The sequence below is a fragment of the Stegodyphus dumicola genome, chromosome X2, assembly GCF_044657685.1.
Source record: "Stegodyphus dumicola isolate Sdum_Otavi_A_Nest chromosome X2, ASM4465768v1".
NCBI classification, from domain to species: Eukaryota; Metazoa; Arthropoda; class Arachnida; order Araneae; family Eresidae; genus Stegodyphus; species Stegodyphus dumicola.
In genome coordinates, this window is record NC_140781.1 from 64513744 (window position 1) to 64540917 (window position 27174).

The 27174-nt window shown below is 33.1% G+C and overlaps 1 protein-coding gene across 4 annotated transcripts in view; it reads right to left on the reverse strand.

Moving 5' to 3' along the window:
- Ide (Insulin degrading metalloproteinase) overlaps positions 1–27174 on the reverse strand; it is a 215347-nt gene that overhangs the window by 105336 nt on the left and 82837 nt on the right. For all 4 annotated transcript variants that reach the window (XM_085809700.1, XM_035365568.2, XM_085809701.1 and 1 more), the window contains 4 exons: positions 20100–20172; positions 15901–15993; positions 15612–15784; positions 13434–13537 (listed from right to left, as the gene is read on the reverse strand). In XM_085809700.1, the coding sequence (XP_085665826.1) occupies positions 13434–13537; positions 15612–15784; positions 15901–15993; positions 20100–20172 (443 nt within the window). The remainder of the gene's footprint in view (positions 1–13433; positions 13538–15611; positions 15785–15900; positions 15994–20099; positions 20173–27174) is intronic.

Consider the following 27174-nt stretch of genomic DNA (forward strand, 5'->3'; position numbering starts at 1 on the left):
CGACTTTCTCCTCCCCGGTGGGAATTGGTTGGACCGATTTGATATTAGGGTCACCATGTATAGATTTTAGCTCTGTGGAAATGAACATTTTAGATGAACCTATCCTGAGTGACCATAGATATATTTATGTTGATTTAAATGCTATAAAAATTAATAATTCATACGAATTCTCTTATTCTTACAATTTGTTTAGAATGAAAAAATTTGTCAACAAACTGAAAATAGACATAATGAAACTTGAAAATGAACTCGTGACCGTTAGAGATGGAGACAGTTTGAATAATGTGGTCCTCAGGCTAGAAAAAAAGATTAAAATAAACATGAATAAATTTTTAAGATGTAAAATAAAGAATGGGTGTCAGAGGACAACCTGGTGGACCCCTAAATAAGATATTTTTAAAACATAAGACAAAAGCTGCAAGAAAAAGTTCTCAGATAAAGTGCCTGGATGTGGAGACAAGATTACAAAGGAAAATTAATTACAAGAGTTTTAGTGGTATTTAAAAAAGCAATTAAAAACAAGATTTATTATGACAAATTTTATAAATATGCCACAAATAAAGGAAAGGGAAAAGTTATTTTATATAGAGATAATTGTAGTGTATCCACGTCTGCCATGGAATGTTATGATGAGTTGATTAAATACACCGAGGCTGGATTATTGTTCTAATTATCCTGATTATCGAAATATTTTTATGGAAGGCAACAAGAAGGTACAGCGGGCGTTTACTTATGAAGAGATATTTGATGTTATTTCTAGCCTCAGAGATGGCACTGCCCCTGGACTCGATGGAATTGAGACTACTTTAATTAAGAATTCTTTTGGGGGAATTCAATTCTTTACAACAAATGTATGATTTTAATGACTTTTCCTGATACTTGGAAAATTGATTCTTGTTCCTAAATCTACAGGTGGACATAGACCCATCTGCCATGTGTGAAAATCCTAGATAAACTCATCACAAAAAGACTTGAGCATTTTTTAACGAAAAATAATATCAGTTCAAATCAATATGGTTTTCGAAAGAATATGTCTACTGATTTAGCATTATACAATGTGACCCAACAAGTCAGAGAAAAGCAACAAAGTAAACATGTAGCCCTGGTTTCCTTCGATGTCCGAGGGACATTTGACTCTATTAGCTGGTTCTCCCTACTGTCTATATTAAAAGAAATCGGCATCTCAAGAGATCTATTTGATATAATTAAAAGTTATCTGGAGAGTAGAGAACTAATTTTTATATACAACTCTAATCAGGCATGAAAGTGCAAGTTGGCAAAAAAAGCTGAACGCACGGACACAAAATTACACAAAAACTAAATGCGCACGCGCGACCTCCCCTCCCCCCCAAAAAAAACATTTTAATACAATATCAACCTTTTAATATAGAAAGTATTAAACATATAATTAAACTAAAATAATACTTGTACTTAATATTTTGCTATTAATTTTATCTCCCACTTGTAAAAAAAAAAAAAAAATCAGTAAATCACCAAGAGATTGTAATGAATTCACCTTCTTTAAGACGCTCTTTATGCAACTTAACAGTTGATGCATGAATACTGTACACAACATTACAACACACTAATATACATATTCATGTTATATATTACTGCCCATTTTCATGCAATGACAAGTTTTAGAGATAAAAAATATATATAACTGTTACTATAGCTTTCAATTATCTTCCCTTTTAGTTCAATAAACAGTACTTTATACAACACCAGAAAAAGTAGTCGTGAGATAATATAGTTACAAAATAACATATAGTTAAAGGAGGAATATAAAAAATAACTATTTTGTTTGTCTCACTCGATCCTGATTAAAAATTTTTAGGGAAAAAGCTTCTTCTTTTTTGCTACTTTTGCAGCCAACTTTTCTAATTTCCGTTTGTGAGCTAGTTTCACTTTCTTTTCAGCAGCTTTTATACAATCCATTGATACTTTTTTATTTTCTACAATGTTTAATTGGTTTTTTCCAGATTCTCGCTCCTCCTTTTTTACCTCTAGCTCTTCTCTGTACAGTTTATGAGCATTCCTTAAATTTTTACATAGAGTTTTGTGTACTGGAGAATGCAAGTGGTTATCCATATGACCGACAGATGGCGCCAGGAGTGATCACTGAAATTATTGAAGTCAGCTCTCATTTGACGGTTGCTTGCTCTTCTTTGATTCGATATTCGTACACATCTAGTTCCGCCTTTCCACATAAGGCCCATCTACTTCACCTTGATGTGAAACAATGTATTTCGCGATCTTTGGCATGATGTAAAGTTTTTTTTAAAGAAAAGAACAGAGAGTACGCCCTCCATTTACCCCCCCCACACACACACACACACATTTCCCGGTCACGATTTCTTAAATCTCAGATCTCTGCATCGATCTCAGAAACAACCCGGGTGACATTCGAAAAAGCGGAATTATGCGAAAACGCGGAAAACTTTCATGCCTGTCTAATACAATTAATCTTCATTATTATAATTGAAAAAGGCTGTACCCAGGGCTCATGTAGTGCTCCCCTGTTCTGGAGCCTCACAGCAAATAAATTACTGCAAGAAAATGTACCTGATATGAATATTACCTAATATTATGGTAACTATTACAGGAGACTCCCTTAGAAAAAAAGATGCTACTTTTAACCTGCTTGAAAATGTTTTTAAGAAATGGAGTACTGAGCAAAATATAGAATTTAATATTGAAAAAACAAATGGTATGTTTTCCCCTCGGAGAGAGAAATGCTTGAAATATGATAAAAAAAGAATAAAATTTGTGAATACCTTTAAATACCTGGGCGTAGTGATCGACAATAAATTGAATTTTATAGAGCATTTTAAGTCAATACAACGAAAGATAGAAAAAATTTTAAATTATTATAAAAATACTTTTACTCCAATCACTCTTTCTGACAAAAGCTCTACCCTGAGGGATATTTACAAAAATGTTATTATATTGGGTTGTTTGGAAAGTAATTTCGTTTTTTCCCGTCAGAGTACTTAATTACATTTTTTTCGAAACCAACTTCACACTTAAGCCGCATAACCATTATATGTCTTGAGAGCTGATATTACAAGGCTTGTGTGTGAAAAAGTTGTATTAATTCTATGCAGTAGTTTTTGGTTGGTGCCCTTTTAAATATGGAGAGCAATAAGCAGCATTTTCGTCATATTTTACTTTTTTACTTCAGAAATGTAAAAATGCTGTCCAAGTGAGAAAAAAATTGACGGATGTTTATGGAGAAGGCGTGTTAACAGTACGCCAGTGCCAGAACTGGTTTGCAAAGTTTCGATCCGGCAATTTTGATGTCGAAGATGCACCACGGTCTGGAAGGCCAGTCGAAGCTGACAAAGATGCGATAAAGGCATTAGTTGATGCAAATCGGCGAATAACCACAAGAGAGAACGGTGAGAGGTTAAATTTGTCGAATTCGACTGTTTATGGCCACTTGAAAGGCCTGGGCTTAACCTCGAAGCTCGATATGTGGGTGCCCCACGTTCTTACGGAGCAAAATTTGTGTCGTCACGTTGACGTGTGTGATTCGCTCCTCAAACGACAGGAAAATTATCCATTTTTGAAGCAGATTATTACCGGGAACAAAAAATGGGTTGTATACAACAATATGAAACGCAAGAGGTCATGGAGCAGAAAAGATGAACCGGCTCAAAGCGTTTCAAAAGCCAACATTCACCAAAAAAAAGTGATGCTGTCCGTTTGGTGGGATTTCAAAGGAATCGTTTTTTTTTTTAGCTTTTACCGGACAATACAACTATTAATTCGAAAGTCTATTGTCATCAGCTTGAATGATGCACTTAAACAGAAGAGGCCAGAATTAACCAACAGGAAGGGTGTAGTGTTCCACCAGGATAATGCGAGACCTCATACAAGTTTGGTCACTCGCCAAAAGCTTTTACAGCTTGAATGGGACATACTGCAACAACCACCATATTCTCCAGATCTGGCGCCTTCCGATTATTATTTGTTCCGGTCCCTGCAAAATTTTTTGGATGGTAAAACCTTTACCTCAAATGAAGATGTCAAAAACCACCTGAATCAGTTTTTTGCCAGCAAGGACCAAAACTTTTATGAGTGGGGAATCATGTTACTGCCAGAAAGATGGCAAAAGGTTTTGGACCAGAATGGCCAATATATAATTTAATAAAATATTTATTCATTATACGAAAATTGTCTTTAATGTCCCCCCCCCAAAAAAAAACGAAATTACTTTCCGAACAACCCAATACCAAAAATTCTTTATGGTATTGGCGCATGGGGTGATCGAGCAGGGGAGCTGGTCAAGACAAGGCAAAAATTCGACTCATTGCAGAAGGCCTGTGCAATTACAAGATCATTTAGAACAGTCCTGACAGAAGTTGCGTGCTTACTGGCTGGTGTACCGCCTCTCTCACTACAATTTAAATTTACTTATGACAAATTTTGTCTGAAATATAATATAAAACAGAAAATAATGTATGAAGATAAAGCAATTACCAGCGAGGCTTTTTTAGAACATGATCTGACTTTAAGCCACGGTATATCCTACGATAAAGACTATATTTCAGCTGGAGAAATTGAAATTTATACAGATGGATCAGGGTTTGCGGAGAGTGTTGTATTTTTCCATGGTATTCAAATTTATTACAAAACGTTTACTTTGAAGCCAAGAAATTCGGTTTATCAAGCAGAATTGTTGGCAATTAAAATGGCTTTATTCTGGATCAAGAAATTATCCATGGGGTATTATATTAATTTATACTCAGATGCCTTATCTGCTCTTATGGCACTCTCCTGCCCCTTTCAAAAGAATAATATTGTTAATGAAATTAAGTATATATATTTAAAACTATGAAAGAAGTATGTTTTGAATTTAGATTGGATCAAAGCTCACGCTGGTCAATATGGGAATGAGAGAGCAGATGTTCTAGCGAAAGAAGCCTTCCTGGGAGTTGGGACCGAAAAGGTTTTTATTCAAGATTCGAAAAAGAAGACATGTACTATAATATATGACAAGCTTATTAGAGATTGGGAAAAATAATGGGATCTCTCTGAAAGAAACAAAAACTGTCTAAAATGATTAAAAATCAGCAAAAAAATGGGAATTTTAGGAGATGCAGATGTCAATCAAATTTTCACTGCACATGGAAGGTTCCCTGCTTACTTAAAAAGGTTCCACCTCCAGGGAAATGATATATGTAAAGTTTGTACTAAATTACGCGATTCAAAGCATTTCGTCGAGGACTGTTGCCTGACTGGAAGAGTGAGAGAAAAATATAAATTTATGAAGTTTGAGGATTTATTTAGTAATTAGTAATCATAAATTGTTTGGAAAATTTGCAAGAGATATTATGCAAACTGTGAATGAGAATAAGAATATTGGTATTGAGATATAACAAAGCAGAAAATCATACTGAAAGCAGAAATAATTGAGGTAACTTATAAATTTAAAATTAATTTTGATAATATAAAGAAGATTTAAATAATAACTAATTGAAAGTAAAACTCATAAAGATTTTAAACCTAGGAAAAAACACAGAAATGGAAATGGCACATTTATATACTATTTCACAGAGAGTGTTTGGAGTATATGTATCTACTTTACTTTTTTTTTTGTTATGCCTTTGTGGCTTGGCCTGTCCTCTCATAGCCATATGGCAGGTTTTGACTCTAGGTGGGCTGGGGGCCAGTGCTCAGAACTAACTAACTAACCCCACTTGCAATGAATAACAGAAATTCATTCATTATTTAAAAGTGGCAACTGTATTAGTGAGGCAGTGTCACAGCAAAGGTGTGCCATTGATGGGTTCAATACTAATGGTACAAGCCAAAATACGAGGACTATTCAGAAAGTAACTTACATTTCGCCGCTGCATGGCAAGAGGTGGTACTAGCATCCCTATCTTGGTGTCAGAGTGTCTACTGAATCCTTAAGCATATGGCTATAATCATTGGTGGTAAGTGTTGCCTCTGTTCCCTGTGAATGTTTAAAATGTGTGCAGCAATAGAAAATCTCCCCCAGTTGCGAAGTGCAATTAGTGATTAGATTTTTCATTGCAAAAAAAACTGAGACCAGTTGAAATTTATTGGGAACTTTGTACAATGTATGGGAACAGGATGCTAAAGTCAGGACCCCCATCCTGGAGATTACCTTATCGGGTTTGAGATATCCAGACTCCAGAGTTCCAGAGGCGGCTACTCAACGGCGGCACAGACCCCACAGTCCCTGCCTGGCTTTATACATAGCCTCAGGAAGGATGAAAACATTGGAACTTAATACAAGAAAAGATCTCTGTGACATCTTTGCCTTGGGGCACCACTCCCTCAGCATCGAATAAAATCGTTTCAGTGCCTTGCCTTATTGTGTCTATTCCCATCACTGGGACTATGTAGTGAGTGAAGGCGGAGTAAGACAATGGTGCGACTTGTTTAGAAATGGCTGCACTAATATTCATGAGGAAGCGTGAAGTGGCCAGCAGAGCATTGTTATCATTGCTGAAGTGGTACAGAACATTGCGAAAACCGCCGTTTCACAATTTCGGAGCTTTCCCTAGCGTTTCCTCAAATTTCACAAACTTTGGTGTTGTGATGCAAGATCTAGGCTATCACATGTTTTGTGCCAGATGGGTACCAAAACTCTTGTCAGATGACCACAAAAAGCAGCACATGGTAGCAGCTTTGACATTTCTCAAGGCGTACCAAGAACATGGTGAATTACCTCTTGATTGTGTCGTAACAGAAGACTCAGGTAAAGTTTGTGACTGTGAGACAAAACAACAGTGTATGGAGAGGGGTCACACTAGTTCTCCCAGAAAACCAAGGAAATGTTTACAAACATTGTCATCAAGAAAGATCATGGCAACTGTTTTCAGGGACAGGTAAAGTCTGCTTTTGGTGGATTACCTCGAATGTGGTCAAACCATAAATAGTGAGAGGTATTGCGAAACATTAAAGAAATTAAGGAGAGCGCTACAAACAAGCATCGAGGAAAGCTGACTTACAACCTTTTTTTTTTTTTCCATTCATGACAATGGACACCCCACCCACAGCCATTAAAACTTGATGGCTCTTGGATGGGAGTTATTTGGTCATCCACCGCACAGTCCGGACCTTGCTTCTAGCGATTTTTACCTGTTTCCACATATGAAGGCTTGGCTTCCAATACAGCACTTTGATAATGACGAGGAACTGCATGCAGACATTGGTGTATGGTTAGTCTCAGGTGGCAACATTCTATGATGATGGAATTAACAAGTTCATGTACTATTATGATAAGTGACTTAATTTATATGGAGATTATGTAGAAGAATAGCTGAACAGTGTGCCTTTCAAATTTAAGTAATAAAAAATGTTTAATTAACTAATTTTTTTTAATTCTAAAACGTAAGTTACTTTCTGAATAACCTACATATTTCATAATGATATGAGCTTTAAAAGAGCTGAGAGCACATACTTGATTAGTGGATTCATTAAACTTAAAAACTGCCAAGGTATAAAGCAGTTATGAATGTCACATGAAAAAGCTTTAGCTTCAGCTAATACAGAAGGAACTGAACAGTTTGCAGACAAATTCATCAAACTAATAACCAACTCAGAAATTTTTGTTGCACATGAGTCAAACGATTATGAGCTTTAATGAGCTTAATTATGAGCTATAAGCATAATGACTGGAGGTATGTGTAAAACGTCAGATCTCATAATTTTTACAAAATCGATTTCTTTGAACTTAAAAATGCCAAAACATGATTCTTTGCATCATTTAAAACACTTTTGTAAGCAGAAGTACACATCTATAACCATAATAAAGGCTGGGCAAGGACTTCAAAACATTTATTTACAGCAGCTTGTAATAAAACTTAAGGATGTTCTAATTTGAGTCCTTCTGTCATATTATACAAAATAATTATTTCCTGATCATTCATATGTACATTGTTATTTAACAATTCTTTTCCCCCCACTCTTACTTAAGGAAAATCATGAGTTTATCTAGTACTTGCCATTCTGATATAATAAAAAAATATTTTCAGTTCTAGTCTTAATAAAAGTTCAAAATTCTAATATATTTTCAATAAAGGAGCACTAAATCTTCCCAAATGTTATTATTAATGCAAAATTTAGCCTTGAAATAATGACAACCTTAACAATTTGATTATTTGAACAGATTTTCACTACAGTTTTCACCTTTTTCCAAATGAATTTAATGACAGACTAACCAAATGTCAAACTGTAATATCCACCTTAGTTCTTCTATCAAATTTTCACATGAAAAATGTCTCTGGATCAAAATGTTAACCCCTTAACTGCCGCGGGCATATATATACGCCTTGCTCAGCCGATGCGTTAACTGCCCCGGGCGTATATATACGCCCTTACAAAATACTATCAGTTGGTTTGCGCTGCTACCCGTTAAACTATTCGCAAACTTTTGGAATGCAACACCAGAATGACCTTGACGAAGTATGTGAAGGAGGATATTATTTCAGAGAAGTGTGGGGAGAAATTGGAGAGAGGGACGTGTCTAAAGTGCTGAAAATAATGACTGCGTGGTATTGGCTAGTGTTGTTTGAGTAAAACGTTTTTTTTTTTTATTATTCTGTGTCCTCCGTTTTCGTTTACTTTTTGTAGTAGGTTCCAGGAATAAAGAAAGATATAACGGATGTTTCAAACTCATTTATCTTTCTTGAATTATTTTTTGATGAACTGCTCGTGCTTTATATTACTACTGAAAGTAACCGTTTTGTAGATGAGTATATGAACCAACAACACCTTGCAAACGAAAAATCAAGAACAATATCGTGGCATTCAACCAATTCAGAACAAATATATGTTTTTATAGGCATACTGATTTCACAAGGTATATAACACTGAAACATGATATTACACTTTACTGGTCTAAAAATGAATTGATCGAAACCCCATTATAGGGACCTTTTTTATTATAAAAACATCATTTTTATTATACTTACATCTTTTTATTATATTTTTACTCAAAATATTAAATTTTGTGCATGCATTTTTTTTTTACTGTTTATTTTGTGAAACTAAACAATTTTTAGAAAGTAAAACTTGCTCTTATTTTCCCCCTAATAAATAAATCGCATAACTACGCGCGGATATGTGAAAAACCGTGGCACTGGGGAATGAATCTTGTACATTTTCCGCAGCAGTTAAGGGGTTAATTCATAACTGTTTAGTGCAGTGTACAGGGACTAGCTTTAGCATACTTGTTCACATTTTGTTGCTGCCCTACTGATGAAAGATAGTCAAAATTCCTATTACAGCAATCATGCTCAAATGCAACAGCAAAGACCAAAGTTTAGCGACTTTGCAAAAGATATTTTACACAATAAATTATAATAGCTTGCTTCAATACTTAATGAAGAAACTGTCGCTACAAATCACAAAATTCCACATTTTACTGTACCCTGTGTTTGAGTTTTCTAAATTCAAGGGCAGTACATAAATAAATTTAAAATTCAGTTAAAATAACACTAATACACATTAAGCTAAAAGTATTAGGTTGTCCGAAAAATAATGCAGGTTTTTAACCTATATCTTTAAAGTATCATAACTAGAAAACAATTTTATTAATTAAAATAAGCACCAGCCGAATCAATGCATTTTTGCCAACGAGATATAAGTTTATTTATGCCGGTAGAATAAAATTCTGGAGTTCTGGAAGCGATAAAGTTGTCAAAGGCGTTTTTGACCTCGTCTTGGTTTCTGAAGCATTTCTTCTGCAGAATGTTATCCAGATGTTTGAAAAAGTGGTAATCAGTTCGCGAGAGGTCAGGCGAATATGGGGGAAGAGGGAGAGTCTCGCATCCAAATTCGTCCAATTTCTGTAGGGTCAGTTGCACGATGTGCGGCCGAACATCGTCATGGAGAAAAACTGGCCGCTTTCTGTTGACCAATGCCGAGGACATGCAATCTTTGGAGCATTTCATTAATTTGCAGACAGTACTTATCTGCCGTAATCGTTCACCCCGATTTAGGAAATTGTGGTGGATGAGACCGGACTCAAACCACCAAACAGTCACCATAATTTTCTTTTGGTGCAAATTAAGCTTTGGAAAGTGTTGTGGTGTCTGACTGTGGTCCAACCACTGAGCACTGAGCTGAATGTCACGAAATGTTGGAGAGAATCCACTTTTCATTGCACGCACCAATTGGATCAAGAAATTAAAAGGCATTTTTGTTGCGGAGAAAAAGAGCAGACGACAATTCAAAATGGTGATTTTTTAAAATTTTTGCTCAATTCACCCACTTATCGAGCTTCTTTGACTTATGACTTTCTTTGAATCTATATGATTCAAACGATCAGAAATCATTATTTTGCTTACGCCAAGCTCTTGAACAGTTAGGCCCCGTTCAGACGAGGGCGTAAGGGGCATAAGTGGTTAAAGCCGAGGTCCGTTGCCAAGGCAACCAGTCTCTGCTACGTCACAGAATCAGATTTAGGGTTCGTAGCATAGGGTTCAAAATTTTTAACTTTATGCCGAGTTTGGGATAAGCGTCAACCAATCAGAGCGAAGCTAAAACGAAAGGGAAATTCTTTAGACGATTTCGCTGTCACATTGAAGGCGACGTTTTTTTTTAATATGGAACACATCGTATCCGAACGAAATAATGAGTTGTAATCGTATGCGAACGAAATAAAGAGTTTATCTCGCAAGAAATCTAGGATGATAACATGCATTTTTAAATGAGTTTTTCAATTTATACTGAAAAATATGGATGAAACTCGTAAAGCAAAAGTTAAGCTCAGGATTATGCATGCTGTGTATGATCCTGTAGATGATTGATCCCATCCAACATTTTTCATTTTAATGTACAAATTCTTTAAAAAATGCACGATTGCAAAAATTTTATTTTTTCTGTGTAAATTATTATTATTACTTTCTTTCTGTCTATAATTTTAAAAAAATTATTATTATAAATTTTTTTCCTGTTTAATTATTTTTGTATTTAAGAATAAATTTATTAAAAAAGCTGGAAATATTCTATTGCTATTTGCTTCAAATGCTGATTTTCTTTCCAAACAAACTTCATGAATTAATTTTACTAAAACATCAAATCAATATAAAGAATCTGCTGTTTTTTTTAAACAGTAAAAATATTACTTTAAAGAAAAAAGAAAAAATTATTTTCACTTATTTAAGAATAGTCATAATAGTCAATTCAATGGTGTAAGCTTTGTATAAGTAATAAAAGATTAATCTTTTGAGAAAATGCTCTTATGAATTCCAAGAAGGAAAAAATGTAGTGAAATATCCTTAAAACAGTCAAGAGTTTAGACAGTTTTGTCTCCTGTTGAAGTTCTGTTCTGGTTTTTAATTACGTTCTCCGTGAAAGGAATTTACTTTTAATGAAACTGAATAGCACACATAATTCGTAACATGGACTATAATTTAATAAATAGTATTTATTATCCACTCTTTATTACTATCATTTGAATGGAATTTTGATCGTTAAATTCATGATATTTCTCTGGTAGAAATTCCTGGATAAGGTATGAATGTTTATAATTTTGATGTTTTTGAAGACTCGGGTACCTAAAATTTGTCAATGTGAAATTACTTTTGAGATTTGGTCGTAAATAGAAATGACAGCATATGTTGAAATTAAATTCAGGGGTGCGGCTTATACATGCAAATTATTAGAAATAGGTGTATACAAACAGCTGGCAACACAGCAAAATGTATTTAATGATTGAGTATAAAATACATTGTTGGGTGAACGTTTCCTAGTATTGTACTAGTTGTGGTTGCCGGTCATTGTGACCAGTTGTAGGATACTAGTACTAGTGATAATTCATACTGGTAGTGCAGCAAACTACTATAGTGATCGACAGGGACAGTGAATAAGGAGTGCTAAGCACACATGTTTCACTGTCATAGAAACATGTCCCTTTTGATTGAAAATTAAAATAATAATAATAATAATGTATGGTAAGTACTGTTTTTAGCTTAACTGCTTTCACACCTGCAAAATGGAAAAATAGTATATACAGGCTATCTGTTAGTTATCCTCAAGATTTTTTTAATTAGGGATATTTAGAATATCGTATTTCTTCTAAAAGAAATTATATATAAAAATTGAAGGTTTTATATATATAAATATGCATGTGCATGTTTATAGTATAGAGATTACTACAGTACAATGCAGAAATATTCCATACTGCTTTGCACAGAAATATATGTGATAACCAAGTATTGGTCTTTCAAAAAAATATCTCTCGACCATTTCGTTTTTTACCTTCTTCCGTTGCCTCTTGGCTAATGAGAAGGGCAGATAAAAGATCATTTCTGTTGAGCATGTAAAACTTTGTGGCGAGCTGGAAAAGCCATGACACAACGAAAAAACCAAGCAGAGCGAACGCGGGAAATCAATCGAGCGGGAGAACAGCGTGGGAAAGTTGTAGACATTCCACGCATGCGCAAATTTAGCTTCTCTCGTTGGCCACGGCTTACACATCGTTCTCGCAGGTGTGAACAGGTCTCCCGTATTTTATGCCCTTATGACTATGCCTCTATGCGCTTTACGCCCACGTCTGAACGCACCTTTATGCACGAGTTTGTTTCAACTAAAGTCTTCAAATCATCGTCATCAACAGCTGAAGAGCATCCATGATGCTCTTGAACTTTCAGGTCAAATTCTCCACGACAAAACTTTTGTTATCACCGTTAAACTGTAGATTTATTAACACTTTCCTCACACTATACTTCGTTGACATTTAGAGCCGTTTGTGGTGCACTGTGGCCTAGCTTGTAGTCATAAAAGTAAATTTGCAGAAAATCCCGTTTTGACATCTAAACAAAAACACGTAGTAAATATTTTTGAAAATAATTTTGGAACAAAATGATATAGTATAAATATAGAGCAAAAATAGAGCTTCAAAATGATATCAATATAATTCAAAATATTTTTGTTGCTAAAAATGTACAGGAAAGACAAACAATTGCAAAAACCGGCATTATTTTCTGGACAACCTGATATATGCAAAGAAATATCACCTTGGATTTATATAAACCAGAAAACATAAAACTTTTATGTTTTTTTAAAGGTGATACATGTTTCAATTAACCTATTAACAATATTTAATAATTGTATCCAAATTGCGAGATTTTTAAATATGGATAGAATAATAATTATATTTTTTTAATTTACAACTTAAAATGCTTTACAAATTATATTATTATAATAACCTAAAACATTTTATAATAATGATTTACATTAAAACTTAAAACACTTTATAAATTATTTCAATGCTCACAAATAAGCTTTTACTAAGACACAGTATGGATATTAAGTGAAAATATGCAATAAAATTAATCCAAAACTTACTTAAACATGTGTAAATTAAATACAGCATGTGACACACATTTCAAATTTACAATAATACAACAGTCAAAGCTCTTCTCAATATACAAAAATAAAATAACCTGATTCTATCTGGTGTTAGCATATCTAGCAAGTCACAGATCAGATCAGGCTTATATTCATGAAGTAAATAGTAACCACAAAGCACTTCTTCCATTGGATATTCCTGAAAACATTTACAATATAAACATAATATATTTAAAATAACTGAAATTACACATACATGTGTATTACACACAATAACAGCACATTTAATAAAAAATTAATATACAAATTTTTAGTTATGACTAATATTCAAAAAATAAACTCAGAATGAATTAAAATTAAACAAATGAGATACCAAGATCACTTATAAGTTTGATAAATTTTAAAAAATGACTAAACCAAATCTTGATTCAAAAATCATTTTTTTTTTTTTTTAAATCTGATATACACTGCTCGACATTGAAAATGCAATACCAAGAAGGAGTGGTCAGAAAGTGATGAAATTTGGAAAAAAGAGACAATAAGCAGCAATAAGTGATCTTTATTTCAAAATGATAGTCAGAATACAGAGCAAGAATGGCGTCGGCTCAGTAGGATGGTGGACCACCACGGACAGCAATGCACGAAGAAATACGTCTAGGCATAGAGTCAATAAGAGTGCGGATGGTATCCTGAGGGATTGCTCTCCATTCCCTTTCAACCATTTGCCACAGCTCGTCTTCTGAATGAGGCAGGGGCAGAGTCTGCAAAAGGCATCCAATCACATCCCACACATGTTCGATTGGTGATGGGTCAGGAGAGTACGGTGGCCAGGGAAGCATCTGTATACCTTGTAGAGCAAATTTGCAGATGCGAGCACTGTGTGGTCGGGCGTTATCCTGCTGAAAAATTGCACTAGGCAACCCCTGAAGGTAGGGGATAGCCACCGGCCACAGTACATTATCCGTCATTGTGCCCTGAATACGAACTAGAGGTGACCTTTAATCGTAGGCAATAGCGCCCCAAACCATTATGCCTCGTTGTCGCGTGGCGGGACGGTCCACGGCTACTGCAGGATTAGATCTGTCACCACGTCGACACCAGAAATGTATGCGGCGACTGTCACTGGATAAACAGAAGCAGGACTCATTTGAGAACATGACGTTTCGCCATTCTGTCATCCACATTGCTCCAGTCTGACACCATTCTAAGCGTTAGCGTCTATGTTTTGGGGTCAATGGCAGTCTTCTTAGCGGACGCAGCGCGTGCAGGCCACGTTCAAACAATCGACAGAAAATGGTTCTGGTTGACACGGCAACATCCAGGGTATCTTGCACATGCTGCAGAATCCCGGTACAAGTGACTTGCGGGACTGCCACAGCCTGTCAGTGAACGCGTCGATCCCCGCGTGCTGACGTCACTCTGGCTGCACTTGGACCCCTCCTTCTTCCCACATTTTCTTGTTCCAACCATGTTCGCCATAGCCGATGCACTGTGCTCGCATCCATGTGGGTATCAGCTGTGATTTGACGTAAGGACCAACCCGCCCTTCTCAGTCCGATTATCATACCCCTCGTAAAATCATCTATCTGCAGAAAGTGCCTTTGTTGATGGCAGCCTGGTATTCTCTCCTATTACACGTATCCTCCGATAATTTGTCTTTCGAACAAACCAACTTTCTTCAATAATTTGTCTGGCAGAAATAACGACACGAATATTGCCCATTCTGCACGTTCCTTCCCTTACATCTTACTTCACGTGCGTCGGAGAGTTGCACATTTCACATAACTCAGCTACTCTAAAATTTGCATAAATTTCTGACCACTCCTTGGTGTTGCATTTTCAATGTCGAGCAGTGTATTGGTTCCAGTCAAAATTTTAGATTAAAAAATTAAAATTTCTCAAATAAATTAAGGGACACAGATTATATGTTGAATAAACTAATAGTTTACAATATACATATACCCCCCAAAAAAGAAGGAATGATACAAGAAAAATCAAAAATATTTTTCAATTATAACATATTTTTGAAAAAAATATTTGCTATATGTGTAAGAAATAACCACAATATTTCAGATATTTCACTAAAATTTTTCTTTCCCTTTTAATTCCAATGATAATACTATTTACATAAAATAATTTTTATTAACAATTTTGTTTACATTCAATAATTTAGATGATAATATCACTGCCAAAAAAAAGGAACTCAAATTAATAACTTTCATTTAAAAAAAAGGGGGGAGCACTGCACTTTTTACATTAAATCTTCTACTTACATACATGAAACTAGCCAAAGAACATGCATAACTCTGAGGTTTTTCTTTGTCCTTGTAACGAAAAGTCATAGAAGCAATATCTTTACATTCTTGAAATATCCAATGCTGTACACCTTCCAGTTTCATCATAGTTAAGTATTGAAACAACAGAGTTAAAATATCATCAGTATGTTCTAGAAGGAAACAAATTATTTTAAGAAGGAAAAGTTTTGTTTTGTTTGTCTTTAAATACAGAATGAGATGAAGGGTTTAAATAGTCTAAAAAATATATATATATATAAAATCAAACCTAATCCTTCCTCAGTTAAATCTAAGTTTATAACATAGAATGCAAATCCTTTGGCACCAGGCTTCCAACCTGCCACAAGATTATTTACCCAGCCTATATTTTAGGAAAAGAAACAAATGCTCCATTTAGCACTTTACATTACAAAATATTCAGAAAAGTACATCACATTTAATTAAAACAGCATTACTGAATATCAAGAAGACTTACTTTAGAGCAAATTGAGTTAGAATGAACACCATCATGAATGAATGTTAGAAAACAATTTTAATGATTAAATAATTATTTTTCTTCATAACAGGCATTAATTATAAATTCAAAACATATTAGATAACCTTCATCTAATGAATTATCAAGCAGTCATTTGCAGCACTTAGTAATGCCGGCCGCCTGATTATTAATTGTAATATGGCCATTTTCGGCTTTAGAATGTAATGGCTGTGCAAGACCTGGGATATTACAATTTTATCTTGGTAGAAAACAGAACTTTGTGATACTCGTCAAATTAACAGAATAGTTTTTTTTTTTTTTTCGGTTGGGGGGGGGGGCAGATTAATAAAGCAAAAATGTTTAGATCCATAGATAATAAACTTACAGATAATCTTTAGATGAAGTTATAGTTATATCCATATAATCTAAAAGAGCATTCAATTAAGCAATAACTGTAGTACAAAACTACAATCATCAAAGCAAAAGTTTTAAAAACCCATAAATAGAAAAACAAAACAAAAAAAAAAAATGCGTTTTAGTTTTAAAAAAAGATAGCTTTTTAATTTAACACTGAGTGCCTTATTTGAGAAACCACACTTCAAATACTCCATTCCAAAAGCTTTTGGACTTTTACTAAGAAGAACATTAATTTTAGCTGTAACATAAAAAAGGAATCAAATCTTTGTATAAGAAAATACATTTTTTGGCTAGGTTTCCAATAACTGCAGCTAAGCCTAATAGATCTGCAAACAAAACCTTATATTCAAATTACCTTTTTTCCTATGACACATTATTCAAATTATATGATATTTACAACAATATAATGCAATGAACAACAGGACAGTGGACAGTGGATCTGGACAGGACAGAACAACAGGATTAGAATGGAGCAATTAGTAAAAATACATAAATAAGAAGCAGAACCTTATAAAATAAAAATATCAATTGTTAGGTCTGACTAATGAGAATGAGTGGTTAAATCTCATTTCTTCTGCAAGCTGACTTTTGTTTCAGTTTGTGTCCTCTAAAATGAAGTATAATGTTTTCCAAGAAAAAGAAATTTACCACACTCATTTAGATTACCACTTAAAATACTTCTTGGGGGGGACTGCAACAAGTTTACATTTAACTCTCATGTATTAATTCACAGTGCATAATGTTTTTAATACTAATTCATAATGAAATTAATACTTTTGCACTAATTCTCAATGAATTTATTATATTATCACTTAAAGGTTTTCTCTAAGCTAATGAAAATGTGGTGATTCCCCCTCAGGCTTCTCCTACCTACCTCGGCGAACAGCTGTGACTTCTGTCCCCCCCCAATAACTTTCAAAACTGTGCACATTTCATTCGGGTAGGATTTGAGAAAATTTCAGCTTCACTTGAAGCAGAAAACTTTTTTATTTGTTTATCACTGCCGATGTCACAGATCTGACATACAAAAGGTTAAAAAAATTTTTTGAAATTTTGCATGAGAACATAGTATGTCACATTTAAAGGGGGGTTAGGCTTTCTTGGAGAAATGGCTGCAAGTTATTACCTTCTCATTGGTTGGAGATAGCTTAAGAAAAAGATTTGAATGGGTAGAAATTAATTTATAGCTAATTCGAGCCAATAGTGAATTCAGAGGTGGTCTTCATTTTAGAGAAGCCAAGGTTTCTAAAAGTTGTTGCACGAGGAAAGGACTTTTTTTCACCATAAAGAAATTTAAAAAAAGTAATTACAGCCTCCCCGTGGCTTGCAAGCGGAGGGGCCTAACCAAGTTGTAGTACAAGTTCTCTTTGTGATCTTGTCTGCGATTAAGATGGAGGAAATGGGCTGGGGCCCGGGTTTTTCCAGATGAGGTTTTCTCCTCAGAGCTTTTTTTGTTCTTGAACATTCATTAATGCTTAGGTCTCGTCACAGGTCTTCAAAAATTGATAAGCACTTATGTGGCATTGCCTGAGATTTATTTTAAGTTTGGCTTGCAATTGTCTCAGAGACCCAATTGTTGAGTATCTAAACAGCGGTCTGTGTGCATGGACGATCTCAAATTTGAGGTCCATTTCCAAGTTTATGGTTCTTACATCAGTGTTTCAGTGACTGAAGTTCTAAAATTTTGGACATTTATCAGAAATTGGACTTCCTAGTGTGTCATACTTGGCAGAGGTAATCTGTGAAAATCACAGCTGTTCACTCACAACTACTTACTGTGCACAAAAGATGAACAATGAATGAAGCTAATTTAGTGGGGACAGTCATAATCTCTAACTTCTGCAGCGATGAAGTATTTGGCCACATTTACAATTAGTACAAAGAAATTATCAACCTGAGCTCCACTGATTGATGTTCATCGACAACCACGGGTGAATTTTCAATTATTGTTTGTTGATACGCAGTTATTGATAACTAGTTGTATCACTCAATGATTTAAAAGTACTTTTAAACCTTACTTCATAATTAGCAAAATTTAAGTAACTATTGGAAGAAAAGAGAATATAATAATTTTGAGATGTTTTAGTCATAAATTTGGTAGGATTTGAAAAAAAAAAAAAATTTGAAATGGGAAATTTCAGTAACTAAATGAGTTTTAGTGTTTAATGATAACTAAATAAATCATGGTAGAGTACTTTAAAAGAATAAATTGTTCATTACTCAGAATGTGAAATGTGATTATATTTAATGGAATAATGTTCTTGTAGGGACCTAGATCCAGTTTCCTCAGTTAATAGAATGTATACTAACTAGGAATAAATAGATGTGCTTCAACTGTAAATTTTTGCTTATGTTTATTTTACTGATGTCTCATGTCCCCTATGTGATCCGTAGGGAAAATATGGATCTTCTGAAAAAAACCTGCATAACTTATTGCAGTCTACATGTGGAAATTAATTATTGAATGCACTTTAATTTAATTACAAATTATAACAATTTTTATAGTCTTCTAATTTACAGTTGCCTTACTAAAATTCTTTTACAGATCACACCACATTAATCATGTGACCAAAAATAATTCCTTGCGCTTTATGCAGCTCAACATCTCTACTACTTACATTTCATATCTCATGTGTAAAGAAAGATGTTTTCCTCCATCTTCCCAATTTCTTATTTCTGGCCTTCTATTTCAATGTTTTCTGTCCTTACCTGCTATTTATTATTTCCTTACATTAGATTACTTTTAGTACTAGTTAGGCTTTAAATATTTTCCCTACTGGTTTGTAAATTTTTTGAAATAAAAATACTGTCACATAATCAATAGTTAAATACACTGTTTTCAGATGACCTTCAGGTTTTTCATCAATTTTAACACTGGTTTTAACATTTATATTAATGTAAATGTAATGTAATGCAATTTTACTAAAATTTCGATTACTCTGTAATTTTAAAAGACTTGAATACATTTGCAGTTTCCTGTATTATCCATAAGATTTTTTGCCATGTTTTTCTACTAAACTGGAGCAACTCGAGCATTGATAATTCAGAACTTCCAGTTGGTTTTGAAAGAAATTACTTAAATTTCTGACAGTTTGTCATCGTCTAATATAAAGCAAATACACATTTTCACAAATCAGGCATGAACTCAAAACTCCAATTTACTCTGAATTTGCATATAGTGTAAGCAGATAACAATTCATCAAGGAGTTAAAAATTTCTTAACTGAGAGTCATCTTCTATATTATTCAATACTGGGATAAGAAGCATGACTGGTCGGTTTATTTAACAAATATTTTTTGTTGCTGCCTGATATAATGACTCCACATTTTTATAAATGTATTTTCTTCTCTTAATTAAAAGTCACTTTTGTTTACTTACTCACCATGATGAAGAGAATTTCATTAATTTTGTACTTTTTCCTTAAAAAAATTCTTCATAGTTTTATATTAATTGCAGCAACTGTAAGCATGCTTTCAAATTAAAAAAAAAAAAAAAAAATCTTGTCCATTTGCATCTAATGTATGACAATTATATAATACAATAGATACTATGAGAAAAGGCAAAAATGCTTTTACCTAGAGACTTCAACTCAGATAATAAACTTCCAGGGCCCTCATGGCCGATAAGATGTCCTATATACAGCCCAGGCTAGAAAATGCAATTATATAGTTGTCTTATTATTTAAGAAAAATAGAATGAATTGATTTTATGTTATTATGACAGATATTATGTAATCTTATATGGGGGGAAATCAAACTGGACAGTCAATGGCATGCAGTAAAATTATATTATAAAATTAAATGTAAAATTTCTTGGTCTGTAATGTAACCATTTAAGATAAAACTGAATTTCCAAGGATATGTGCTTTGTTTAAACAATGCACTTAGAAAAAGTATAGATGCAATCTTATGATACACAAATACGAGGGCAGTAGTACTAAAAATAATGTTTACATATCTGACTTTCCACCTTTGAAGTATTTTTTACACTAGTTATACAGGGTTCGTACACATTTCTGCACACGGAAATAAGTACTTTTAAGGACCATTAATGAAAAAATTAAGGACCTATGAGCAAATAGGAACTAAATAAATTGAATTAAAAATATTGTTCTATGCCTGATTTTCATTTTTGCAATACCTTTCTAAAAATAAAATAGATCCCTGAGTAGTATGCATTATTACTAAACATGAATTAATTAGCATAATTATTAATAAGTTTGAGAATAAAAATAAACTGTATGAAATTTATCAAGTAGCATTAACTATTTTACACTTATAATAATAGTTGGACATATTTGAAAGAAGATAAGTGACATTTACGTTTTACTAATAGTTAGCTTTATGTCGATTTTTTTATGTCTCATTTTGTCACATACTTAGTCAGTCTAGAAGTTTAGTAAATAGCAGGCAGATTTTATGTCAAAAGGCATACATTAAAATGAGAAGTAAGATTATAATCAGCATGACTCATAACAAAAGATTGAAGGTTGTCACCGCTGTTGCTTGTCTAGAGAGAGACCTGCTCATTAGAACAAACCTGAAAGGCCTGATGTAAACACAGTTGGGAAGTGTTGAAAGTTAGTCAGGCTCTGTTTGATGCACTTAGTGTCATAGCTTTGTGTAGAGTTCCAAGGGGTTGTAGCCCAGTTAATATACTTTAATGTTCCAATAAGCGATTAAAGTACCAGAGACGAAAGGGTGTTTTGTATTATTTTTAAATTTCACTAGATGCAAAGAATAAGTTTTACTTAAATTTTTACATTTTTGTGTTTTATTTTGTGACCACAGTGAGTGTTAATGAAAGGCAATAACTCGCTTTAATATGTAGACATAATTTTTAAGGGTAAGCAGTTAGTTATAAGTAATTAAATTAGGTAATTAGATAACCTTAGTCATAATGGATTTACATGGCCACTATTAAATTTTTTTAACAATATTTGTTAAAAAAAGCCCTATAAAAATAAAAATCTAATAAAATTTCAGAGTTTAAAATACATGTAATTTATGACATTGATTCTTAAACGATATTAGGATAATTACACATTAAAAAGCTACAAAACATTTATGTTTTGTAACAACACTCAACAAAACATTTATCTATCATTTTAATTTGAAGCCTTCCGAAACATTTTGGCTAGTTTGTATCGATTTCCTTCTCTTTAGGCATATTTTCTAACAATTAGAGATTTGTCTCAATATGCAAACCAATGCTCTCGCTAGTTTCTGCGTGCTTATCTTCTAACTTGTTAACCTCTCCACAAGGTACCTATGAGGGTTTACTTGATCTGGTAAAAGTTAAATAGCCCCAAACCCTCGACTGAATCATAAACTGAAAGGCTGAAATCATAAACAACAGGTAAGTTACATAATAACAACTGCACATATCTTTGAAGAGTAATTTTCTTTATGTACTCAGTTTCTTTCTTCAACATGTTTCCTTTTCATTTTAGATTTTTTGAACCTAACTAAGGATTTCTGTTATTCTAAAAAAGCACTAAATGCATTTTGAATGTATAGAAAAAGTAGCTAATTTTATTTCTTTAGTAATATGAACATTCAGAAGAAATATGAAGTATATATGGTAAAGCCCGGTTACAAAGCTGATGTGGCAGAATTTTTAGAACTTACTGAAACACCGAACAACAAAATCTAGAATTAGCAAAACTTTTAGAATTTAGAGCAGGCACTGGAAGCAGAATTTAGAGCAGGCACTGGAAGCAGAATTTAGAAAGGCACTGGGCAGCAGAATTTAGGATCCACAGAGATTGCATCAGGTGGGAAATGCCTAGTGCCAGCTATGTGTTGATGCATTAAAATATATTAGATGAATCTTTTAAATTGTAAATTTTCAATTTCTTTATTAATAAAAAAATCCCTTTCTATAATGTCTGGCCACGTGATAAGATTAGAAGCAGTTTTGATATTTTCCATACTTGTGTCTAGTGAGAAGTAGAGAAAGTAAGGTGAAGATAAACATGTTAGGAAAATGATTCTAGTATCAGAAGTAAAACATTCAAATATTATGTTTTCATTGTTTTTTCCAGACGTTCTCGAAAAGGTAAGAAATTCACCGCAAACTTTCTGTAAAATACATCCATTACATGTTGATATCATGGAGACATTTTTCATTTTGTTACATATTCCTCGAATCTTCTAGAATCGTGGGTATATAAATCTTGCCTTCAAATCCTTCTAAACTTTCCAAGCTGCAATGTCTAAAATACTAGAGAAAAATTATCCCTACCAATTCTGTAACAGCAAAAAAACAGAAATATTTTGAAAAAAAAAAGGGGGGGATGTAAAAATTGTAAAATTAATTTTATAGAGAAAATTGATGCATATTCTGAGAATTTTGAATATTGTGAGATGGGGAAAATGCTTACTATGAAAAAAATTAAAGAGAAGATATTTTTAATTAATTACATATCTAATTTTGCTCTTGTTAAGAGCTGTTTCGTAAATTACGCTTTATAGCATTATGCCTTATTTTTCAGATTCATAATATTGTATAATAAGTTGCCAAAATGAAACTTTATAATATGACAGCGAAAAATAGAGATGTTTTATTTTAATGTTATTTTTTAAATATAATTTCAATATATTACCATTATTTTATTGAAATTTATCAATGTTGCGATGTTTTAAAAAAAAATCGTCTAAAAATTCTCAGATCTCGGAATTAAAAATTTTCTATAGAAACTTTCTTAAAATCGCCAAAATGTTGACAGGTCGCCAAATTTAGAACCATTTAATAAAAGAATTCACATCCCCAAAAGCGAAAAGTTGTTTAAAATTTCTTTATTAGAAAAAATGAATTTTGAAATGCTTATGTTTCACTTCTTCCTTAGAAACTCGAGTATCCCATCATTTATATTAGGAATAGAAACAAATTATAACCCATTCAAAAGATAACCATATGTGTCAGTGAATCGCCAAAAATATTCCTCCAAAATGCTAATTCACACTCAAAATGGCAGTCATAAAAATAGTCAGAAATTTCAGATGATTAAAATTAAGGAACAACTGCTGATTTTGACCAAAATTACCGTATTTGACGGCATATAAAACGCACCCTTATTTAGAAGGCCACACACAAGGAAAAAAAGTTTCAATAGTCCACCACAATAACTTAAAATGTGGTTTCTTTTAGTTCTCATGTTTCGTAGAAGCCAAATAAACAATCACTGAATGCAATTACCAAACATATTTTTATTAAAGAAAATTAACAAACGGCAAGCTATTTTGAACATGGTATGTAAATTTCAATAATGAATAAATGAATAAACGGCAAGCAATCAAACATAATACAAAATAAAGCAGAAACAACAAAAACACAGATTCAAGGAAAATGTTGCCTATCATGAAATTAGACTTTAATCACTTTCAAAACCATAAAAATCCTTTTGACTATCATCATCGTCGAAAACAAAAATATTGTCATCACTACTGTTTCTGTCATTGCTACTATCACCTTCTTCGAATAATGCATTGTCTTCTGTTCCGTCAAGAGCATTAATGATTCCGCACTTCTTAAAGGACTTAACAATTACTTCAGCCTTTACGTCCTCTTAAGATCTTTTTACTCATTCGCACAGTTGAGAAATAGAGGGCCGTTTCATTCTACCTGAGGGTGTGAGAGCGTGATGTGGCTCTCCTATCCACTTGCTCTATCGTTCTCGAACTTTTTCCTTAAATGGCTTATTCACTGATATATCTAAAGGCTGCAATTGGCTAGTCAGTCCACCAGGAATGACAGCTATCTGGGTTTTTAATTATCTCGCTTTATTCTTTATGGTTTCATTTCTATGGGCACTAAACTGATCCAAAACCAAAAGAGAGGGTTACCGACACGTTTATACACCAATACTGACACCTGTGTCGGCTGAGTCAAAGAAAGTCTATGTAAAGAAGGATTGGCTGCATAGACGTAATGTGACCGTCGAACCTGTTCGAACTTCAACATCAGCTTTAAGCTTTGGCGCATTTTGGCGACAGATATTTCCCGCATGCACATATAATTATGGCAGATGTAGAAAAAGTTATGTGTGTCTAGACCTTTATCCAGGCTAAAAATAGCATTCAGTATTGAAAGTTAACCTGTGTCCTTCACGTATAAGACGCAGGTAACTTTTTTCAGACCAAATTTAGGAAAAAAAGTGCGTCTTATACGCCGTCAAATACGGTACGGACTTTTAAGGACCAAAAATCGATTCCAAAAATTTAAGGACTCTTAAGGACCGTACAAACCCTGTTATACAGTTTTCAAAGAACTTTCTCCTGTTTCAACATATAAAATTTTAGAAAAAACTAGAAACTCCTAATTACAGGCTAATATTTTCCTTGCATTTGAAAAATGGCCTGTAAATCTTGTTTCGAAATCTATTGATCTACTAAGAATGGAGCTTAAAGTCAACTTTTATCATTAATTCAGTTTTAAGTTCTCTAACAATGCATGTGTGAGGAAAAGAAAGGGAAGCTTCTCAATTATATTAAAATAAGAGAATTTCAAATATAGATGAAATTTATATTATCATATATCTATGACATTTTAAATAATTATAAATAAATATTTAAAAAACACAACAGCCCCAAAAATTTTATAAATACAAAAAATAAAATAAAAAAAAAAAATAACTACAATAATAACAAAACAAAGTTTCCCTATTTTTAGTAATAACTGCAATATTAAATCTAAGGCTTTCGTGATTGATGTTACTAAATAAATACATATTTACAATTATACTATCAGTATTATTCTTAGTCTTGCTGTAAGTTTTTGGACCCAAATTTGAAAATGACCATCATTATTATATTATTATAACAGCTGCTAAAGATAAAGTTACAAAAATTCTTCACATTTTATTCCGTTAATTTAGATGAAAATGATGCAGCTTTCTTTTCATCGGTGCTTTACAAATGAAGTTGCAATTTTAAAGCACAAGTAATAAAAGTATGTTTAATGTAAAGACGAAAGTAAAATAAATATTCTTACTGCCAAATTTAAATGACCAGTCACCACTTTTATTAAGCCAAAAAACAACAGCATTTAAAACAGAATTCTATTATTATGCGGAACATTCCATAAAGAAATAAAAACCAGTTTGGTTGAGATTTTAATTTTTTAGTGTCTATTTTATTTTGTGTTGTCTTTTTTTGTTTTAAATAAGTCTTATTCATAATCAAGTGATATTTTACATTTTCCAACTTTAACCAGTTAAATTCTTTACTAAAATACTACAGATATTTTAATCTTTGTAGGATGATTTTGGGTCAAACTGACTTTGTTTATAGCTATTTTAATTTCTGTTTTACTGATTTTAATTAAAAAAGTACTTCCATTCTTTGTGCTTTGCATTATTTTAAATTTGAGGTCTCATTCCTTCACTTCGCCTTAACTAGTGTATCTCAGACGTATCTCGTTCTGATTAATTTTTGCATTTGCCCTCACTAATAGTGTATTCTGAAGCTAGAAGACAAAGTGACAAAATTCAATGAAATTTAGTAATCCAGTGTGTTGATGCAGGTAAAATAAATGTTAATAACGATCAATCTAAAACAGTGATGGCATTTGTTTTCTGTATTAGCAAAGTGCTGCGGAAAAATCTTCTTCAAACTGTTTTGTCTTTAAGCAATACCTTTTCTGTATCTCTAAAATTCCATTCTGAGTGTTCTACTGATCAGTAATTTTCCTTCTATATCTTTTGGCATAGGAGTACTTAAAATGGCATAAAATCAGAAGTCAACTCACAAGAAGCTGGTGGTAAGACCCTTCGATCTACCCCCTAGGGTGTTTTCCACCAAAACTGAGATGCAACTGGGCAAACTTGTACTGTCAGCTACAGAGTGCTCAAGGGCTTTGGAAAATGACAAGCAGAACTATCTGCCTCTCAGCCATGAGGAATTTATACACCTGGTTTATATTATGCACAGATGAGGATTAACCACTACAATGATTAGTCATACACACATCTTACACTAAAGTCAACCATTTAAAATTTAGAAGACAGTAAACGGTCAACTTGAAACAAAATGTGACTGAACACAATATCAGAAACAGAATAAACTACCTTAAGATTTGAATTCTCATCCCAGTTATTAACTTACTGTAGTTTTTACTGAGAATGGTCATTAAATTAAATAATCCCTGAAAACATAATGGCTAACTGATGAATTTGTATTCCAATCTCAGACAGAAGTTCCAGTCCTTAAACATTCTCTACATGGGAAAATAGACAAGAGTCATTGAAATTGGCCTATCAATAGTATTTTTCTTAAAGGTTCTACAGATTATATTTTCAAATGCAATTTTTTCTCATTTGAAAATAATTACTTTAATGCAGGCACAGCAATATGGAAATTGTAGAGTTAGGAATATCATAGTATTTTAAATACAACTTAAGTAACAGCTTTAACACTTATCACACAAACATAACCTGAACCACAGAACACAACAATAAAGTCAACCATGTTACATCTCCTAAATTTAATATTAGACTGCCCAATGTGATTCAGCTCACTATTATTTCAATGCAAAAATACAATACTTAAGACTATTAAAATAAAGGAATTTACACTGCAAGTTTCAGCTACATAAATAAATCATTTCAGTTGAGAAATCGCAGTACTAGAAATTATTTCAAAATCCAAC